The following is an 18,635-nucleotide window of genomic DNA, read 5'->3' on the forward strand; positions in this document are numbered from 1 at the left end:
GCACTTGCCGGTGAAGACCGAGGCAAAAAAGTCACTGAGTACCTCAGCCTTCTCTGTATCCCGGGTAACCAGGTCTCCTGTTTCATTCCTCCAGCTGCTAGCCTGCATGCTGGATCGGTGCTCCCCACTGTCCCCACTCATCCCTTCCACCGCTCACAAGCATGTCGGGCACAGCCAGTCAGGCAGCAGGCCGGTGCCTCACTTAGCCTGTTACCGCATCACTCCGGATACCGCCCTGCCCAGTTGTCTCAAACCTGGCAGCCAGACTATTGCACCGCAAAAGGTTAGAGCACTTTGATCTCAGCTGCTGGCTTCTGCAGGCTGCGCTTTCTTTGAAGCATTTCTACCACCATCTGTACATAATCTAAATCAACATATAGTCTTCCGGAGTCTGCAGGCTTCCCCTATCCATTTGTTGCTTACAAATTACCAGACAGCTGAAATGGGCACTCTTGGAAAGTATAAAATGGAAAGATGTGTTAGTCAGAAGGCTATGATCTGTGAAAAAGTGAAAAGACACCTTTGCCAGACACAGCAGAAAAAGGATTCTGGCCTTTTATTTAGGCCTGCATGGTGCTCTGACAAAACACCGCTTTAGATACTTCTTATTTAAACAAATGGGGAAAAAAAAACCCAAAAAACCCCACCCACACTCACTTGAATACTGGTTGGGTTTAAAAATTAGCAATCCTAACAAAATCACTGTGGCAAGTAAAACAACTCCACTAGCGTTTTCTGTTGGGAAGATGACAAGGTTCTGCATTTCCCTTAGAAATGGTAGATGTTTCTAATGTAAATCCATATAAACCAGATAAATCTGTACTGGCCACATGCTAAAAAACGTTACCAAAAGAAGTTCTCCAACAGCAAAATGAAAGGTATGACAGAGTTATCGCACCGAGCTATAAAACAGCTTCTTGTAAACAAATTGATGATTATTTTAAAAAACCAAAACAACACAAACTAACCTGTAATGTTAATTTAATACTCTACATAATGAATTATGCAGAACTTTGGCAAATAAAAGACCACGTGACCAGCTATTGTATTCACAGTGTAATGTGATTTAAGGAAAATTTTATGCCACGTGGCTACATGCTGTTCAGTTAAACACCTCTGCCTGTGGGAACTACAAAACGTTGCAACACTATAGACCAGTTTGTTCGGATGTTGCCAGTACAGTTACGTATCATCTATCAAAACTTAAAGTAACCGTCTAATAATTTCAAAATATAAAAGGTATTTAGCTATGTTGCTTTTTATTGTACCGCTCATCAAAGTTTTAGTAGTACTGAACAGCTGCAATATTTGATTTGCACAAAGCAACTGTTCAGTAGCATACAGTAGATAATAGCTGTTAGAGGCCCTGTAGTTAGGGCAAGCTAATGAGTGCCCTGACAGAAACTGATGGAGCGTAGTTTTTCTAAGTGAACGTCTAAATTTTGTTAAAAAAAGAGTCATTTTTTAACAGCTGTTTACTTATGCATTGTGTTAGCATAATAAAAATACTTGAAAAAAGTATCCTACCTGCAGTCACACAATTTTCAGTGTCATAGTGCCAGCTAAGTTCATTGAACAAAAGATTTTTTTTGAAGCCCAGTAAATTGCAGGTCTTGAAATGCTCGAGGGAATTGGTGACTACATAGCTCATCTGAACTGTTTTAACCTTTGGGCTGCCACAGTGTGTATTTTTAACAAGCTGCCCTTGCATTCATGCAAGAGAATACCATTGCCATTGACTGACTTTTGGATAACAAATACCTCCTCCACGGTTACATATGGGTATATGACATAAGGTGATTTTAAAGCTTTCCTAAGTAAACTAAAAGAATATATATAGACAAAACTTGTTTTCAGAGCTGGATTTTATATACATTATACATATTTCAGAGCATTCACAATATTACTACATTTTTTTTCAGACCCACTTATGCTACTGCTGCAGCAAAAGGCAATGCTTAGACTGTTGAACACTCTATAAACATAAAGAGCAATTTACACTACCTGTAGATTGATTTTGTTACGCTTCTACCAGACAGGAATGGTTAGTAGGAAGCTAAATCCTGCTATGGAAAATTAAGGAAGCATTGAGAAGGGTGGTGGAGTATATCAATATTGTTCTGCAAGTTACTCAATAGAGAACAAAAGAGCAAAAAGCCTAGGTTCCGAATCTGTTAAGATTTTCAATAGAAGCAGCTCACTAGCAAAACAAAAAGTTCTTATTTTTACTAGGAATGGTCCTTACTCAACAAAAGGATCCCATTAAATGCCTGTTTATAGAAGGTCCAAACTCACGTCAGAGGCTTTTCTGTTATTACTATAATTCAGCATATTCAATGTCTTGCTGAATAAGATACACTGTATACCTGCTGCCACTCAATCATGGAAAACAACACGACTGACTGCCTCTTCTAACTATTAAATAATAATTTATATTTTGGTTATCATCTAATATTTATCTAAAATTTGTCATTACTATTTAATGTGATATTTTTCATCTCCGCTTAGAATATTATTCAGTTTTCTTAGTTAAACTTACCATTGCCTATTTTGTAAAATGGACATTTTTATCACTGCATTTACACTCAAATAATTATTTTTGTCATCTTCCAAACTCCATTGTACTGCAAGCTGTTATCTAGGCTTTAGAGTAATACTCCAAAATTGTCATTTGTTGATAACTTCAGTGCTACTTTGTCATATTCACAGCGGTGTCCCTCACTTGTAAATAGTAATAGTTGACTAACCTTTGCTGAATTTGACACACACACACAGACACACAAACTGATGTGACCTGCATATTAGACTGATAACTAAGGAAGATTTTGTTACTGCAGTTTCAGAAATGCAAGTATTCAGAAAACTGGCCGATTAAATAGGTATATAGTATTAAAAAGAATATTCTGTTAACCCAAATCCAAGTTCTGAGGAAGTTCTGTAAGTAGCTTGAAAGAGCCAAGAGTTATTAGAGTTATTTGTTGTGCCTATAACGCTCTTGAACAGAGTAAGTTCTGTGGGGAAATCTGTACTAAACTGACCGATGCTGTGCCTTTCTGTTACCTGGTTGTCATGAATATGTATGTGCTTATTTTCTTCAAGTGTTTTAGGGATTCTCCAACATGGAGTATGGTAAGTACAAAGTGTAATACTAAGAGAAACTAGGACTTCCCCCACCCCACCCCGCACCCTCGCTCAACTGTTACTGAAGTTAGGTCCCTCATTCATCCTCTGTTACTTAATTGCAGCAAGGCTTAGCACTGAAATATTTCTTTCTAAAGAGGGATGCACTGATGAGTTCTGCCTTTTGGAAAGCATAAGTAGTCACTTTTTAATTTTTTTTATTTGGTTTGTTGTTTGTTTGTTTTGTTTTTTTGTAGTGAATGAGATCATAGGAAGAGATATGTCACAGATCTCAGTGTCACATGGAACAACAGTGGCCAACCAGTCTGCACGTACATGTCCTGGATCTCTGGAGACAAGAATATCTGATGGAATCCAGTAACGGATAAGCTTACAACTAAACATCCATGAAAACTTAACAGTTTCTCTGAATATTTCTTCGTCCTCTTCCTCTTTAGACTTACTGTGCTTCCAACTCTGTGGCCTTTATGAACTGGAACAGTGGATCCTTGCAAAGCCCTTTTAGTGGGTTACATTTTTGATGTAGAGACAGAGCGTTTTAATTATAGTTCCTCAGATGCTGTAAAGAGACTTCTTAAAATGGACACACAGAATCTACACCAGATATTTTAACTGTTTTAAAGTTACAAACAAGCTTTGCTTTTTGCATTTAAATAGAATACTTTTATATTTTAAGTGCTTCAGATGTGTGGAGATGTTAGTTTGCTCTTATAATATTCACAGTACTGAATGTGGAAAAAGATTTAATACACATCTTCAGTGTGCTGCTTTCCCTTAGAGATAGTATAGTTTGTGACTGATGATTTGTAACACCTTTTGGTCATTTTGGAAAGCCTTTAAAGCTTCTATTGTTTAATTTTTTTTTTTAATACGATATTCCAGTGGCAAATCATACCTGTCATCTGAAGCCAATGCCATGGAAGCCGTTGTGTGTACAAATACCGTAGTGTTTTCTTTCTTAGATTCATAGGAAGCAAAGCCAAATGTAGATCTGCACTTGTTTATAAACTGAAAATGTTACTTGATAGGCTGCAAAAAGACCATTCCATCATGAAAGTGTTGGGATAGAAATGACATTCCAAATTTTAACTTTTATAACTTTGTGGATAATCTTCCTGTTCTTTATTAGCACAGGCTCCTTCTTTAAATAGCTTTTTCTTAGAAAGTTACATTTGTAATCAAATTTGAGCAGTAGGATTTTAGATTAAAGAACAGCAACATCAAAGCCATGTTAGATACAGGAGAAGTTTTGATATTTGCTGAGGATCTAAGTGTTCCTGTTATCCCTACAGAATATGGTTTTGAAATCACCAGTTCAGTGGCATTCAAGTTTTCCACGCAATAAACCATTTGATCACATCTGTATCTTTTATATGCTGTATGCCTGACCATGCCACTTGGAAGTCCGAAGGAGATGACAATTACAGTTCCTTAAATTTAAGCTGTTTATAAACGTCAGTTTGCTAAAAAGTAATTTACTGTGAATTAGTGATTAGGTAGTATAATTTGCCCATGTTTAATTGTAAACGTGTGAAGCAGAAGCTACCAAAGAAATACACAAGATTCACAGCAGCAGTAAACTTTGTGCTGTGCTCAGAGGATGCATTTCCCTTACCCACGTAATATGACACATTTGAAACAATCTGTTTACATAGATATGAAAAATCTCAGGCCTCTATGATTAGAAACCTAGGAGAGGATCTGAAACCGCCTGCTTAGGCCAGAAACATTTCCCTTCCCCAGAAGACACTGTCGTTTACAAAGCTTTCTGGTATGGAACGTACAGGGTACAACAGTCACGGCAAAGTAAGACCAGAAATATACTGAACCTCAAAAACATTTAAGATGTTAGTTTTAGTTCCTCGTTTGGGTGAGCCGTGATGCTCTAATGAAAATTAAGAGCGAATAAATACACTCAAAAATTCTGAAATATAGAAAGTGTATTTGCATTGAAACTAGTCCAGACAATCGTGGACGTTTTTAGTGGTTTAACACACGTGGAGCACATGCCTCTTTCTGTAGAAAATTACTATAGACCCTTAAAATTACAGCAAAATGGTACCATTACTGGATTATAATACCTGTAAAAGTAAACACAGATTCTACTGATGTTGCATTTTGGCAGACAGTCATGGGGAAGACTTTCCATTGACCCTTTTGCAGGCAAAACATTACACCTAAATTTAAGTCAGCGCCCAAGCAACACCATTAAAGTAGCTATAATCGCATCTTTGTAATAGCTGAATCATGAGCTTTTAAAAAGACCATACATTAAGCGGGTGAAATTACAACTCTTTATCATGTACTTCCTTTTAAGAGCGCAGCTTAAGGTTACTATCTTGACGTTTCGTAGTTATTTCAAACAACTTAATGCAAGGCCACTGTGTGCGTGCTGGGAATCTTAGCATCCTTTTTGTGAATGTATTGTTCAATGGTGCAAATCTTTAAATCTGCAGAAAGAAATTGGCAGGGCTGTAATCTGAAAAGTGTGATGTTGTAATTGTCCCTCAGCGATGGTGCTTTACTCTGTCCTCTACTCATTTACGTTAAAGATCCTAGAAAAGGATTCACATGCTCAGAAATACATCTACTTACATTTTTAACACCTTAAAAAAACCAAACAAAAAACACACAACACTGTAAACTATGTAATTGTCTTCAGACTGTGTGCTGGTGGCAAGGCATGTTCCAGTTTTCATTCATGTATTGTGTCTTTTGCATTAACCATTGTTTGTAGGAGAATTCTAACTTAAAAGCTTTTCATGCTGTATGGGATTTATGCTCCTTTATCCTACTGGTACAGCCTCTCCTTGCAAGTTCTCCAAGTAGCTGGAATTCACACTGTACCTAAAATATAGGAGTCCAAACAATCCGGAGTTGCTATGCACTAAATTTTCTGATGCCTTTAAATACCTTGATGCCTGTAGACATAGAGACGCTTTCCTATTTAAAAATGAAATAAAAAAAAAAAATAGCTTTGGATACTAAAGCAGTTTTGTATTTGCCTTGTAAAAGCTTCAATACAAGGGTCTTAATTTTATTTTAGCTTGTGTGATAACGTAGGTAAAGACTGTTAATCTTGTATAATTTTAGTGATATAAAAAGCACACAATCTCTATTGGACTATGCAAATTTAATTAAACAACAGAACCCGGCAACTGTTGATCTTCTGTTGGCATCCACTTCCTTGCCCTTAAGTCCTTTCTTCTCCCCAAATACTCTTTCAAAACTTTTTAATAATTTAGATAATCCTGAAGGAAAACCTTAATGATGAGGTAGCTTTTCTATAAGGAGGGTCAAAGATCAATGTTAAAAACAAAAAATTAAGGGGTAGTATATTAATCGGGGGGGAGGAGGGGGCGATTTCTGAAATTACCATAAACTAGCAATCTGAATTTCTGTAGTAAGCCTTTCATGTTATCAGGGGAACTGCCATCCTTTTTAAACCAAAGAATGAAAACAACATGACAGTTTTGTTCTGATACAAACAAAGCTTCGAAACTCTATTTTTGATACTCATAATGGATGTCATTCCTTGAGGTTCGGAAATCGTTCAAATTGAAGTTTTATATTTAAAAATGTGGGACAATAAAGATTAAGTTCTAGATGTTTACAGAGCCTTGTATTGTAATTTCATGTACATTTTGTATTTTAAACATTTTTGTAAGTTATGATTGCAGTGCTACTTGCAGAAATAAAGGGAAAAACTTGCATTTAGGCTCTTAAATCATAGTGTTCAAATAAATAAAAAGAATGCAAATGTGTTGTCATTTATTTAAAATGCAGACCCAAATGCAGAGTGGGAAGAAACTCCCTATTTGCGATGCAGTGGTAAACAGCTATGCTCAGTTGTGACATATTAAGTGAGGGACATTTAATATTCCCCCTAGAAAAAGTGGCGATTTCGAAGCAATATGATAAGAGTTTGGGGCTCAACTGAGAGCCAGCAACAGTGTGCCTATGCATATGTAATGAACGGTCATCAGTGCTGACAGAGTATCAGTTTGCACCGTAACCAGTGATTTCTTATTTGCATTTATCGTTGCAATTAGATGGTCACAAGATCATTTTGACAAATTATTCCAGAAATTATTATGATACACTCCCTGAGTAAACACTAATTTCCATTCCTGGAAGGATATTATCACAGGCAAGATGCAGTTAAACTGTTTCAGAAATAGATGTAAAATTCCTACAAAGGCTAAATTATTTGCCAAATCTTGGCTGATCAAGCAGTACTGAGGACGTGCCTTTGGGAATGGTACAGTAGATTCAGGCCTTAAAATCTACATCTCATCTCAGTGATACTAGTGCTACTGGAGAGATTTTTATCTCCCTCGAAGTTTTGTTACAGGGTCTTTTCCTTACCTGTGGAATCCCTAGGTGTATTAAGGTATGCAGGGGTTCCAAATTGAACGTTGAGCAAAAGCTCTGGCCTTTGGTTCACAATGCACACCTGCCTGAGAGAGAAAAGGAGCAGCGATCACACAGTGATCTCCGACTCACATTGCACGGTCAGAACACGGGCCAGTTTAGGCTTAGCCTCTTATTTAGAGTGCATGTCCTGACTGATTACCTTCACCAATGTTTTTTATCTATAAATATAGCAGAAAGGGGTAGCTACAGTGCCAGTAACTGAATGCAAAGTAATTATATCTGTGTTTTACTAAAAATAGTGCAAGGAGTTCAAAAGCTGTTCCACATGTTTTCTAGTATGATTACCCAGTATATAATTAGCATATACCAACACTAGTAATAATCCATGGATTGACTGCGTATACTTTACTGTCAATTCAAGCCATCTTTCAGATGCAATAGGCTGAAGGCTGACTCACTAAGATTGATAGGATAGGAGATGAGAGGATGTGCAGTCACACACCAGGGCATTTAAATCTGAGCATGGCTAACCCTGAGCACTCACTGACACCCATATCTGCTGTATTGCAGAGAGGAGACTTTATTCTAGGCATTGTGAAAACATCACTTCTACCTTGCAAAACACTGCTTCGTAATTTCAGGTAAGCCGAGGGAAGGAACATCTCGTTAAAGTCAGTGCCTTTACAAAAGTAATCCGAAGTTTCTGTTCATTTAGGACCCAAACCCAAAGGAAGTGCTGGCAGAAATCAAGGCCTTTTCTCTTATTGTAGCTAGTATTTCCTTACAATATTCCACAGCAATACTTGTGCTGTCTGCTTCCCTCTGCTTGTTTCCGGACTTCTATCCCTCTCCCTGCCTAACTCAAATACCACTGTATGCTTTGAATCCAATGCTTACTCCATTGTAGTGAATTAGGTGAAGATTGAAATATTTTCCAAATGGTCCCCCCACCTTTTTTTTCTTTTCCCCTTGGCTTTAATTAATTTACAAGAATAATATTCAGGAACTAGCCACTGCTGTAGTGATTAAAATATTAAGATGTGTGAAAGGCCATTAAGAGCGTCCCAACACGGAAAAGAAAAACTATTTCTAATACATTTAAATTCATGTACAGTTTTGCATACAGACTTCTCTGGCAATGGAAGTTAACACTGAACTTTATTCTGCCTACTAAAAAGGATAACATTTATCATTCTTAACACACAAAAAGCATTGTCATTTGCCGGCATTCTTTAAGAAACATTATTTTACAATAACCTACTGTTACCTTTGTTACCAGTAACATCTGCTACATGTAAAAGAGAAGGAAAAAAATTAACCAGACATTAAGCTAAAGCAGCAATAAAAATAGGATACTTGCTTTGCAAAGGCTTGTATGTACCATGAATTCTGTTTTAGAAAAGATTGATCTGCTAGAGAAGTCAAGCAGTTCAAGTTCTCCGAGCTGTTTCTGCAAATTTAGAGTGAAGTTTTTCTTGGTTTATTAAAGTTTATTATCTTGAAATACTGTCTGGAAACTGAAGAAAGAAAAAAAAAAAACCAAAAAAACCAAACTTATCTCTTCCTTACTGTCATTGTTGTGACATCTGCTGGTAAGAGCTGGAAGGAAGAGTGTGGGTAGCCTGTGCTTGATCCCATTACCAGGGCTCTCCCTCCAAAAAAAAAAGAAAAGTCATTCTATGACATTTCTCATTTGCCTCCTTTATTCATAAAAATACCTAGTTAAGTGTTGGTGCTATTGATGTATATCACAGAGAAACGCATACAGTTGTAGATACAAGAGAACTTCAATAGCTCATGCCCAAGTAAGCTAAACAGAAGTCCCGTCAAGCTGCCTGTGCATAGCTTAGCCTGTTAGCAAGCTATGTTAACTTCTGTGCACACCTAATACATTAGTCCCAACCTCTTAGTACACTGCAGAAAGAGTTAAACCTTCCGTAAAGAAACACTGGGAACATCCCTCAGAAACCCAATCGCATATACATGGTGATAATGAAACGCAAGCATTTAAGAGGAGAATAATAAAACTGGGTGGGCGAATAAGCCAAGAACAAAAAATCTTAGAGAGTCACTGTTTGTCTTTTCAGCAAGGCCGTGTTTTGGTGCAAGATCATTAATTAACAAACCCAATATTGTTAAAAATAGTTTTTGTGACATCTAGAAAACACACATATAGAGCTTTCTCAGATGAGCCATTTGATACCTGAGGGCCTCAGCCCTTGCAGATTTATTTCAAAAGACAATGTTGCCATTTAACTTTTCTTACAGAAAGATTCACCATGACAAAGCCAATAAAAAAGACAAATATATTGATGATAAACACTTTTGCATGTAGGAGCTGTGTTATCCATAAGGATAAAAGGGAACCAATGAAAGTATAAAAAGTTGGGTCTGGAAGAAACCGAAAAGATGTACAGCATGGAAGATTCCTGAAGGTTGGACAGACTGATTGTCTAGGTAAGAGGATGGGGAGCATGGGCTAAAGGGCCTGAAAGCAATGTAGGCAAGACAGGCTGAAAATAATGGAGCGCAGTTCTGATCAGAGAGGTCCTGCCCCTTGCATCTAGAAGTTCAATGCCAACAGATAACTGCCCGATAGTTCACATTGCAAATAATTGACAGTATTTGAACCCCAGATGCTGTTTCTTGGGTGTTTGCTTTTTGGGTTTTTTTACACCAGTCTTAACCAGACTCCGCTTTTGTTTCTAGTACCAATGCAGTTCCATCCTCCCGTGCACTCATACTCCTTTCTATCCACCTGACCTCTAGTATATGAGAAAAGCTACTGTCAGTCTGTTCGTTTCTGTAATGTGTCATAATTTTCAAAGAAAAGTGATGCACCAAAAGAGGACTCAGACATTCATGAAAATATTGCTTGGGAATGCAGTGTTGGATAATCAGTGGTATCACATGAAATAAGTTGGAGGGAAAAGGGAGCAACTACTTTTAGAAGTTCTTGTGTCAGTGGAATGAGAAAGGACTGATGACTTGGAAAGGTCCTCCTTCTAATAAAAAGCAGAGAAGACAAGGAAGCAGACTGTTAAAAGTCTTGTCAGCTGGAAAGGCGAGAGTTTCTAAGAACACAGGTAGTTTTAGAAAACAATAAGCACCTCCACACTTTAACAGCTGTAGCATCTAGTACCAAACATACAAGTTCCTAAGCCAAACTTAACATACTAAATCTTCTGCAAGTAGCAAGAGTAAAGCTAGCATAGCTTTTACATGCAATACACAGGCTTTAAACACTAACATCAGCTTTCGGGATTTAATCTGGTATTGAGAATTTTTTTTAGGACAAGGCATGAAAGGTCAGGGTTGCCTTCCTAAATTTAACATAGCTTGGTACAAAAGGTGCGATGGATTCTCTCTGCCAAGGTGGCAGCAACACTGCAAGAAATAGACGCAACAGAATAGCTGAGCATTCTCCCAGTTCTCTTACACACATCATAAATTTTTCCTCATTGTCATAAAAGTATCTGTTTGTAAATACTCCATGAACCCCCTGGTGTATCCACCGGCCAAGTCTTTCTTACAATGTGTTGGAAAAGGGCAAGACAAACACTTAGAAGTCAGTATGTCACTGTTTTCAAGTAGGAAATTCTGCAAGTATGATGTAAGAACAGATTTTTCCAGTCTTCTGTCATTTGAATAAGTGCCTTCAAAGCTGCTGCAAAGCCTGCTCCAAAGCACTGGTTTTCTATGATTTAATGAATTATGGTTTAGTTTTAAGGTCTGGCATTGTAAGAAATGCATCATAATAAAGGTGCAACCATTTAGAAATCAGAAACAGCAGCTGTGCAGATTTCCAGTTTAACTGCCATTAATTCAATACGTACACTATGTGCTTTTTATGCAGTGTCTCCGTGCATACTGGCTGCTCATAAGACATTAATCCTTACAACTACCTGTTACTTAGAACAGTTGCTGTTCAGGTCTGTGCTGTGTGATCGTCTTAAGTTCTTGTAGTAATTGTTCCTGTCTCTAGCTGCACTAATTGGCACACTTACTGTTTGGCTGATACATGCATTTGTGCAATTCCACGTTCCCACCGCTTCTTCCCTTACCAGGAATAAAATTTGCTCATAAAATCTTCAACAGAAAGCGAATATGAGAGGTCGAGGAAAACATTATTCAAGTAACAGCAAATACCACCCTGTGACATTTGCCTGGCTGTAGTCACAGTAGCTGGATGAGGAATACAAGTCATCAAGCCAATAGGACAAATAAGGCAATACTGAAACTGAATTAAGTGCTACTATGGGATTATTTTTTCTAAGGATACGAAAAAAAGAAGCTATGCCAAGAATGTCGTCATTGCCATCTGACCTCACCACTGACAGAAATTATAATGGAAAAGTTGCACAAACAATGAAGGAAACAAGCAATCCAACACTGGCCAAATACTGGGCTGAATGACATCGTGGTTTGGAGAGACAGAGAGAGACATACGTACATTTTGTGGCTGTCAGCAGAGTTTCACTGAGAGTCTAAAATGCTGATTTGTCTGAACCTAAATCCTTTGGAACTAATCCAGCTGCTAAAAGGACACTGGAAACCAATAAGGTTTCCTTAGCTAGAAAGAAGAATACAAAACATACAAGAGGAAAAAAAAAAAAATTGGTTACTGAGCAGGTCTGTCTCCAATTGCCATCCTCCACCACTACAAAAGGTTAACCTCAACTCCTACTTCATAGCAGAAAGCAGAAAAATCTCTCGCAAAGTTCTTAGCAATACTTTTTAGACAGCAGTTAAGCTGTGTAAAACACCCTTTAGATAAGCAGGAGTTAAACATACCACTGGCTAAGCAGGGCATGTTCTAGTGTTTATCGTTCAATTTTTCTGTGCCATTTTTGCCCTCCCTCCTGGATCCCCCTACAGGGACTGTGCCTTCGTTGCTTTATATCACTATATCACTTGCACTTATATTACACTATGCTCAAGATTTTTTCCAACATGAACTCTTAGCAGTTCAAACTGGACTAGCTGAGTAAAATGGAATTCTATCAATTGTAATAAAAAATCCCATTTGGTTGGAAGAACACAGCCTAAATACAGTACAATACTGAGTGACATTAAATATTTAAACAGTGACTAAGTCTTGCATAAACAAAGTAGCGAAAATGAAAAAGGCAATTAAATTCTATCTTTCCACTCAGCTTGTAAGATAGTTTTTAAGCTACATTGTGTTTCTTTCATCCAAAATACACTCGGGTAGCTTACACATCACTGAAGGCCATCACGCAGACAGTAGAGATCTGCTGCAGATGGGTCCAAGCAAGCAGAATCAGAACTGAAGATCATGCAACATAAAAAATGCTCAGCAGTGATGTTAAAAAAAAAAAAAAGAAATCACATTCTGGAGATATGTGGAGCTCACTTGTTGAGCTGTTCTGGAAGTGTTTCTCAAGCTCTCAAATTCGTTTACAACAAGCAAGCACCTTCAAATCTTCATTTGGTATTGCTGGCACTCTACTGACTCAGTTATATACCATCAAGTTTTCTACTCTCAACAGCATACTGACTTTTTTAGGTTGGTTGTTGTTGGTTTTTTTAGAAGGCAAACTGCAGCTTAGGGACAGGGGCAGGGTTGCTACAACATTTAATCAATGTAGAGATCCCATCTTTACGCCTGCTGTTCTAATTCCCCCCCAAGAAAAGTCAGGGGTAAGAAAAAAGTTCACAAACAATTAGATACAACTCATCTTTTCACCGAGTTTTCAGGACACTTCTCTGGAGTCTCTTTTGTCTAGCAAATGAGGTGTGAGCACTCACAAAACACAGACCTGAATCCAGCTTATACTTTGTGAGCTTCCCAAAGGCACGCACATTGGGCATAAAGTGAGAAGTTGATGGCACACCAGCTTTAGCTTTTTATTTGCAACTGAGAGGGAGGTTTAGGATCACATGCAGTTTGAATTATTTCTTCCCATTTGTATATTTTGAGTCACTTTATTCTCAGTATGACTCCCACAAAATAAATGTAAGCAAGCAGGAATAGGAGATGAAATCTCACACGCAGAAAGGTCACTGAGGAAAACAGTTTTGGCCCGCCTGCACTGAACCAAACAGAGCCAGTCAGGAGGTTCACAACTCTGTAGTGTCCCTCTGTACCAAGCTCCAGCGAAGCCACTGCTGCTTCTACTTCTGTTTAACTAAGGGCTGGACTATCTTACACCTTTTTCTGACTATAAACAGTCATAGAAAATAGCCTTTTCCTGGAGACACTAACCAAGATACAATGTCTCCAACTGAAAGCAAAGCCCAAATTTCGGGTACCACTGCTAACATGGCCATCACATATGCTTAATCATAGGGCTGAGGAGAACAAAGCAGAAGAGTTCAGTGGAGACTTGCTTTTAAAATGAGAAAATGCTAGGAGGCCTACAAAGAGGAAAAGGAAAAAGAGGTTGGAAATCTGCTACCCCTGAGTGGTGGGTGGTGTCTGGTCTCTATCAAGAGCCAGTAATAAGCTATGCGTAAGTACAGCATGCTGTTTTCAGTGTACAGACCAGTACAGAACGCAGGGCCTCAGTGAAACTGGGTTCTGCAGCAAGGGGCAGTATCCGTCAAAGGGAGAGGAGAGAATTTAACACCTCACTGGGGCAAAACCTAAGCAGTTCAGTAAAAGAACTGATGCTTAATACATGGAAACATTTACACACATATGGAAGGGAAACAGCCTTTATTCTAACTAAGAGGGTGGTCCAACTGTCTCCTACTCAAGAACAGAATAGGATTTGGAAGAAGGGGGGCAGCAGGAGAGATTAAACTGGTATAAATCCTCTAGAAGACTTGAAAGGGAATAATGGCTGTAAAAGCTGAAGATGCCCCACCAAAAAGGTGGAAGATACAAAGGCTAAACCCTTAACTAGCTCTTATCAGAAGAGGAAAGAGCAAAGCTGTTTACTGCACAAAAGGAGAGCTTTCTCACACAGTATAAACACAACTAGGATAAATATGGGGTTGGTTGGTTGGTTGTTTATGTCTTTTATTAAAAAAACAAAACAAAACAACAACAAACCTGCTTGCTCTGAGCATTACGATTGAACGCTGTATTCACAATGTAAATCACACTTAACTCACGCTAGTTAAAGCAATCTGGGTAACAGCAAGGCATTCCTTATCCTAACATGCAGTGAATCTATAAACTGAGACCTCAGGGCACTTCAGCAAGTGACCTGGCTACCCAGTACTCCACCCACTCAGTTGAAATACTAACAGAGCAGGTTCCCAACTCAGAAGGCATGGCTGGAGGAAGAGCTGACAGCACACGTGCCAGACAGGAAAAAATAACTTCTAGTAACTGTTAGCCATACTGGAAGCTCTCTGCTGGGCAATCAGTTATTGGGTACATACTTGAACCTCAAGGCTCACAGGGGGCGGAACATCACAGCATCGAATAAGCTTTGGCAGAATGGACTTAGGATGTACTAATTCTTCAGTATCACTGTATCATAGACAATTTGTGCTATAATTTCAGTTTTAATTCACTTTCCATTATGAGATATTTCAAATAAATGTAAAAAATTCACTTTAGTCACCAAGGAGACAACCTCCACTCAGCTGGAATGTAGCAAGTGTTTCATATTAATCATAGGAAGTCAAGAAATAAAGAAATATCACAGCTAGCAGAAATACAGATGAGTTTCAAGTAGGTATTACATAATTATCTGAGTTTGTGCAGGCCAATTCAATCATTATTTGAATTCCATCAAGTTATTTTCCACTATGTCCCACAGAGATAACATAAAATCTCTGTTAAGTACTGTGATCCCCAGTTCCCAGAACTTGATATATGTTTTGGTTCACATTTCAGGTCACATATATAAAGCATTTTAGAGTCTTACTGGTTATGATGTGCACCTTTTAGTCTCTGTATTTGTCAACATACCACATATTGATCATGAGTTGTTCCATCACTGATCTTTCCCGTAACTCAAACTTTTAACCATTCACAGCTTTATCAATTATTTCCCTCCCCACTCCCAGATAGATTTACCATTTAAAGTCAGTCCCAAACCAGGGGAAATTTAAGGTGCTAATGGAAGGATAATTGCTTCTTCCCCCTCCATGCCACTTAGTGAATCTGTATCAGATTCCACTTGGGAGGAGAAGAGAAGGATCAGTGATACAGATCCTCCTAGTCAGGAACCCGAATTCAAAAGCCAGAATTAGACAGGTTCAGATGATGCACTCACAACAGGTCCCCAGCTCTCGCTGTACTCATGAAGGAAGTAAGCTGCTAAGCAGCAAATACGTGGGGCGGGAGACAGGATAGTGCTATTCAAGCGCTTACACTATCTGCAACATACATCTGCAATGGCAGTAATGCCTTCTGCCAGCTCTTTGGTTAGAGCTGTTTGAGTTATCTCACTCCATTCTGTTCCTATTATTTCATATTTACAGTCTTCCTTTTCAGCTCCAAAATTCTGTTGTTACTGAAAGATACTCAGGTTCACCTAATGCCTTATTTATGCCCCAACATCAAATTCACTTAAGTAACAGATGGTGGTTGATGAACCCTAGAAATTTTCAACACATGCTTCCCTTCTCTGTTTCATTAATTTAAAAGTAATCAATAATTTATATATAGACAATTAATTCCGTGTCTCTCTCTTGTTCCTACAACAGTACAGAACCATCCAAACCACATGAAACAATTGCCTCAAACACCAGCCATGCTAAACAACTGCTCAGAAAGTCTTCAGTCTCCCCCTGCCACAAAAGGTACTACCTGAAAGATAGTATTACACAACTGGTTGTTTTCACAAAATAAATGCACAACTAAAGAAAAGGACACATGAAGGTGTACTTATGAAAGGCAGCATTAAATCTTACAGAACAGATTCCTGGTATCCCAAAATTTACCACAGCGCATGTCTCAAAAAAAAAAATTGAGGAAAAAACCCACCTCTACAGCTGTATTTGTCTAAAAAGTATTGCAGAATTTTGCATGGAGAAACCTCCCTTTGTAAGAAACAAGATACTTGGCAAAAGGGGCTGGATTCAGAGGCACGGCCAGCTGGACTGATGATTCAGTGAAGGCTTTCAGGAAGAGAAGCCATTCCAAAAGGAAAAAAACTTGTCCTTCAGGAAAAGGGCTTCCTGCTAAAGTAGGGTTAAGAGGAAATCTTTGTTTGCTCAGTGTTGGGAACATTTAAATTATTTTCTCTAAAAAGTCTGCATAATTAAGGCTGGCCTTGGTTGGCCTTCCAGCAACTAGCCTAGCTGCTCCACTGGCTTCACACAGCTGGAGCAATGTTTACAACAGTTGAAGAGCTGAGCTCTTCTCAGAAGATGGTGGGTGGGCTGGGAACAGTAGGCACAAAGCGGGCTCACACTGCACAGCAGCAAACTGTATTCACCAACTTCAACACCCTCCTCTCTGCTCTGAGCTCTGACTTAAAAGCCAAACCACGCACCTCAGTTTGTCAGACACCCCTTGATACTTCCTCTAAATACCTTCCCATCAGCATGTCCTCCCAGAAATGTCCATTAAATTACTCTTACAGCAGTGCAGAAAGGATTATTTATAAAGCTCCACATTAGCAATCTTTTAGGGAACGCTGCAGTAAGATAAATGCAGAGGCGCTTTTTGAAAGGGAGGAATGCTTTCCCATCATGAAGCATTATCAAGAGAACATTATCTTCAATACTTTTATACATTTGAGTCAAAAGGCTATATGTGCGGTTTGACTATTGGTCTGAAATGGACTGCATTTACCGTATTCACCTAGAAAAATAACATTTTTTTAAAAAGTTTGTTCTTTGTGCTTCTAAATGAAAGTCTGAACAATTGGGGGGAAGGAGGGGATAAAAAAAAAATAAAATCACAAGTTACTGATCTTATTCAGTGTTGAGATACTATGTGAAAATAGAGCAGGTAAACAAAGATAATTTTAAACTAAATGTTAACAGCATGCTTCAAATATACCCAAAGGTAGCCAAAACTAGATGAGCTCCTTTCACAAACGAAGTCTAGATTTAGGGAATACCAGAGGAAACCTGGGCAGTGATGGCTGTTGCTTTGGGCAGATTGCTGGCCTAGACTACTTGCGCAGTCCATTCAGAGAAAGGTTCAAGAAAATCACACAACAGATAACTCGATATAAAATGCTTGCTATGCAGAGGTTACAAAGTGTCCACCGTACAGAAGTGGGGTATATTCTGAAGAGGGAATACACAAAGAACAGTCCAGAGAAACATGAGACCCTTAGATCTGAAACACAGTCTAGGCTGTGCCACAAAGGCATTCCGGAAACACAATTTGAGGAGCTACTCGTGAGCATCACAAGGTAGGACAAAAGCTTTCCTTTCACACTAATTTTATTGTATCACCCTTGGTATAAATTGCCACTTCCATTTTCATATTAAAAAAACCCAAACAAACCCATCATGCTTTACTCCTTTTAGCACTGTAAAGCCACCGCAGTCACAGGGAGTATTTTGGATTATTTTCCGTGTTATTCATGGTCATCTATTCGCAAACCTTGCCGTTGGTGAAGAAGCAGTGAGGTTGAGTTTCAGATCTTAGATTTTATTTGTCATTCATGAAAAATGTCTTCTTGTAAATCTATCAAATTTGGAGTGACTGAAGGGCAGCAAGCGTGAAACTTTATATAATTTCTAAAGCACATCAGCAGAACCCATTGAAGAGAGAAGAGGGGATAACTGGTATTCTCTCCAACATTGTATCTTCCAGTGAAGCAGACTGTCATACTAGTTACCATCCTGCACAGCACGGCTACTCACTCACAATACTATCTAAACAACATGGATCTGCAAAGCACTGTGTGTTACTTGCATCAAGAAAGGTACTGAAAAACTCATCTCTTAGGTATCAATGTTCCACTGTTGATTTGGGGGACTAAGGATGGAGTGTTTTTAATAAGAAAATTCAAAAAACACCCCATGGTTTATGTGGGTAAAAATTAAAAATGAATGATAAACCACAGAGTCTTATTTTTCCTGGGTACACTGAACAATAGAGAAAAACATTCAAGTGGGGGCAGGGAGGGCAGTGGTTTTGAGCATTCAGGAAAAAATGCAAGTCCTTTTACACAAAGAGTTTATAGAGTTCAATTTTTAGTGGCATAGTCTGTTAAACAGCACCCATA

At 38.5% G+C, this 18,635-nt stretch overlaps 1 protein-coding gene across 1 annotated transcript in view; it reads left to right on the top strand.

Annotated features, from left to right (window-relative positions):
• Positions 1-6,901, top strand: part of NFATC3 (nuclear factor of activated T-cells 3) — a 74,779-nt gene extending 67,878 nt beyond the window's left edge. The window contains exon 11 of the mRNA XM_019471376.1: positions 3,378-6,901. Within this exon, the coding sequence (XP_019326921.1) occupies positions 3,378-3,502 (125 nt within the window). The 3' untranslated portion in view covers positions 3,503-6,901. The remainder of the gene's footprint in view (positions 1-3,377) is intronic.
• The last annotated feature ends 11,734 nt before the right edge of the window (positions 6,902-18,635 follow it).

Source organism: Aptenodytes forsteri, unplaced genomic scaffold (assembly GCF_000699145.1).
Source record: "Aptenodytes forsteri isolate BGI_AS27 unplaced genomic scaffold, ASM69914v1 Scaffold33, whole genome shotgun sequence".
NCBI lineage: Eukaryota > Metazoa > Chordata > Aves > Sphenisciformes > Spheniscidae > Aptenodytes > Aptenodytes forsteri.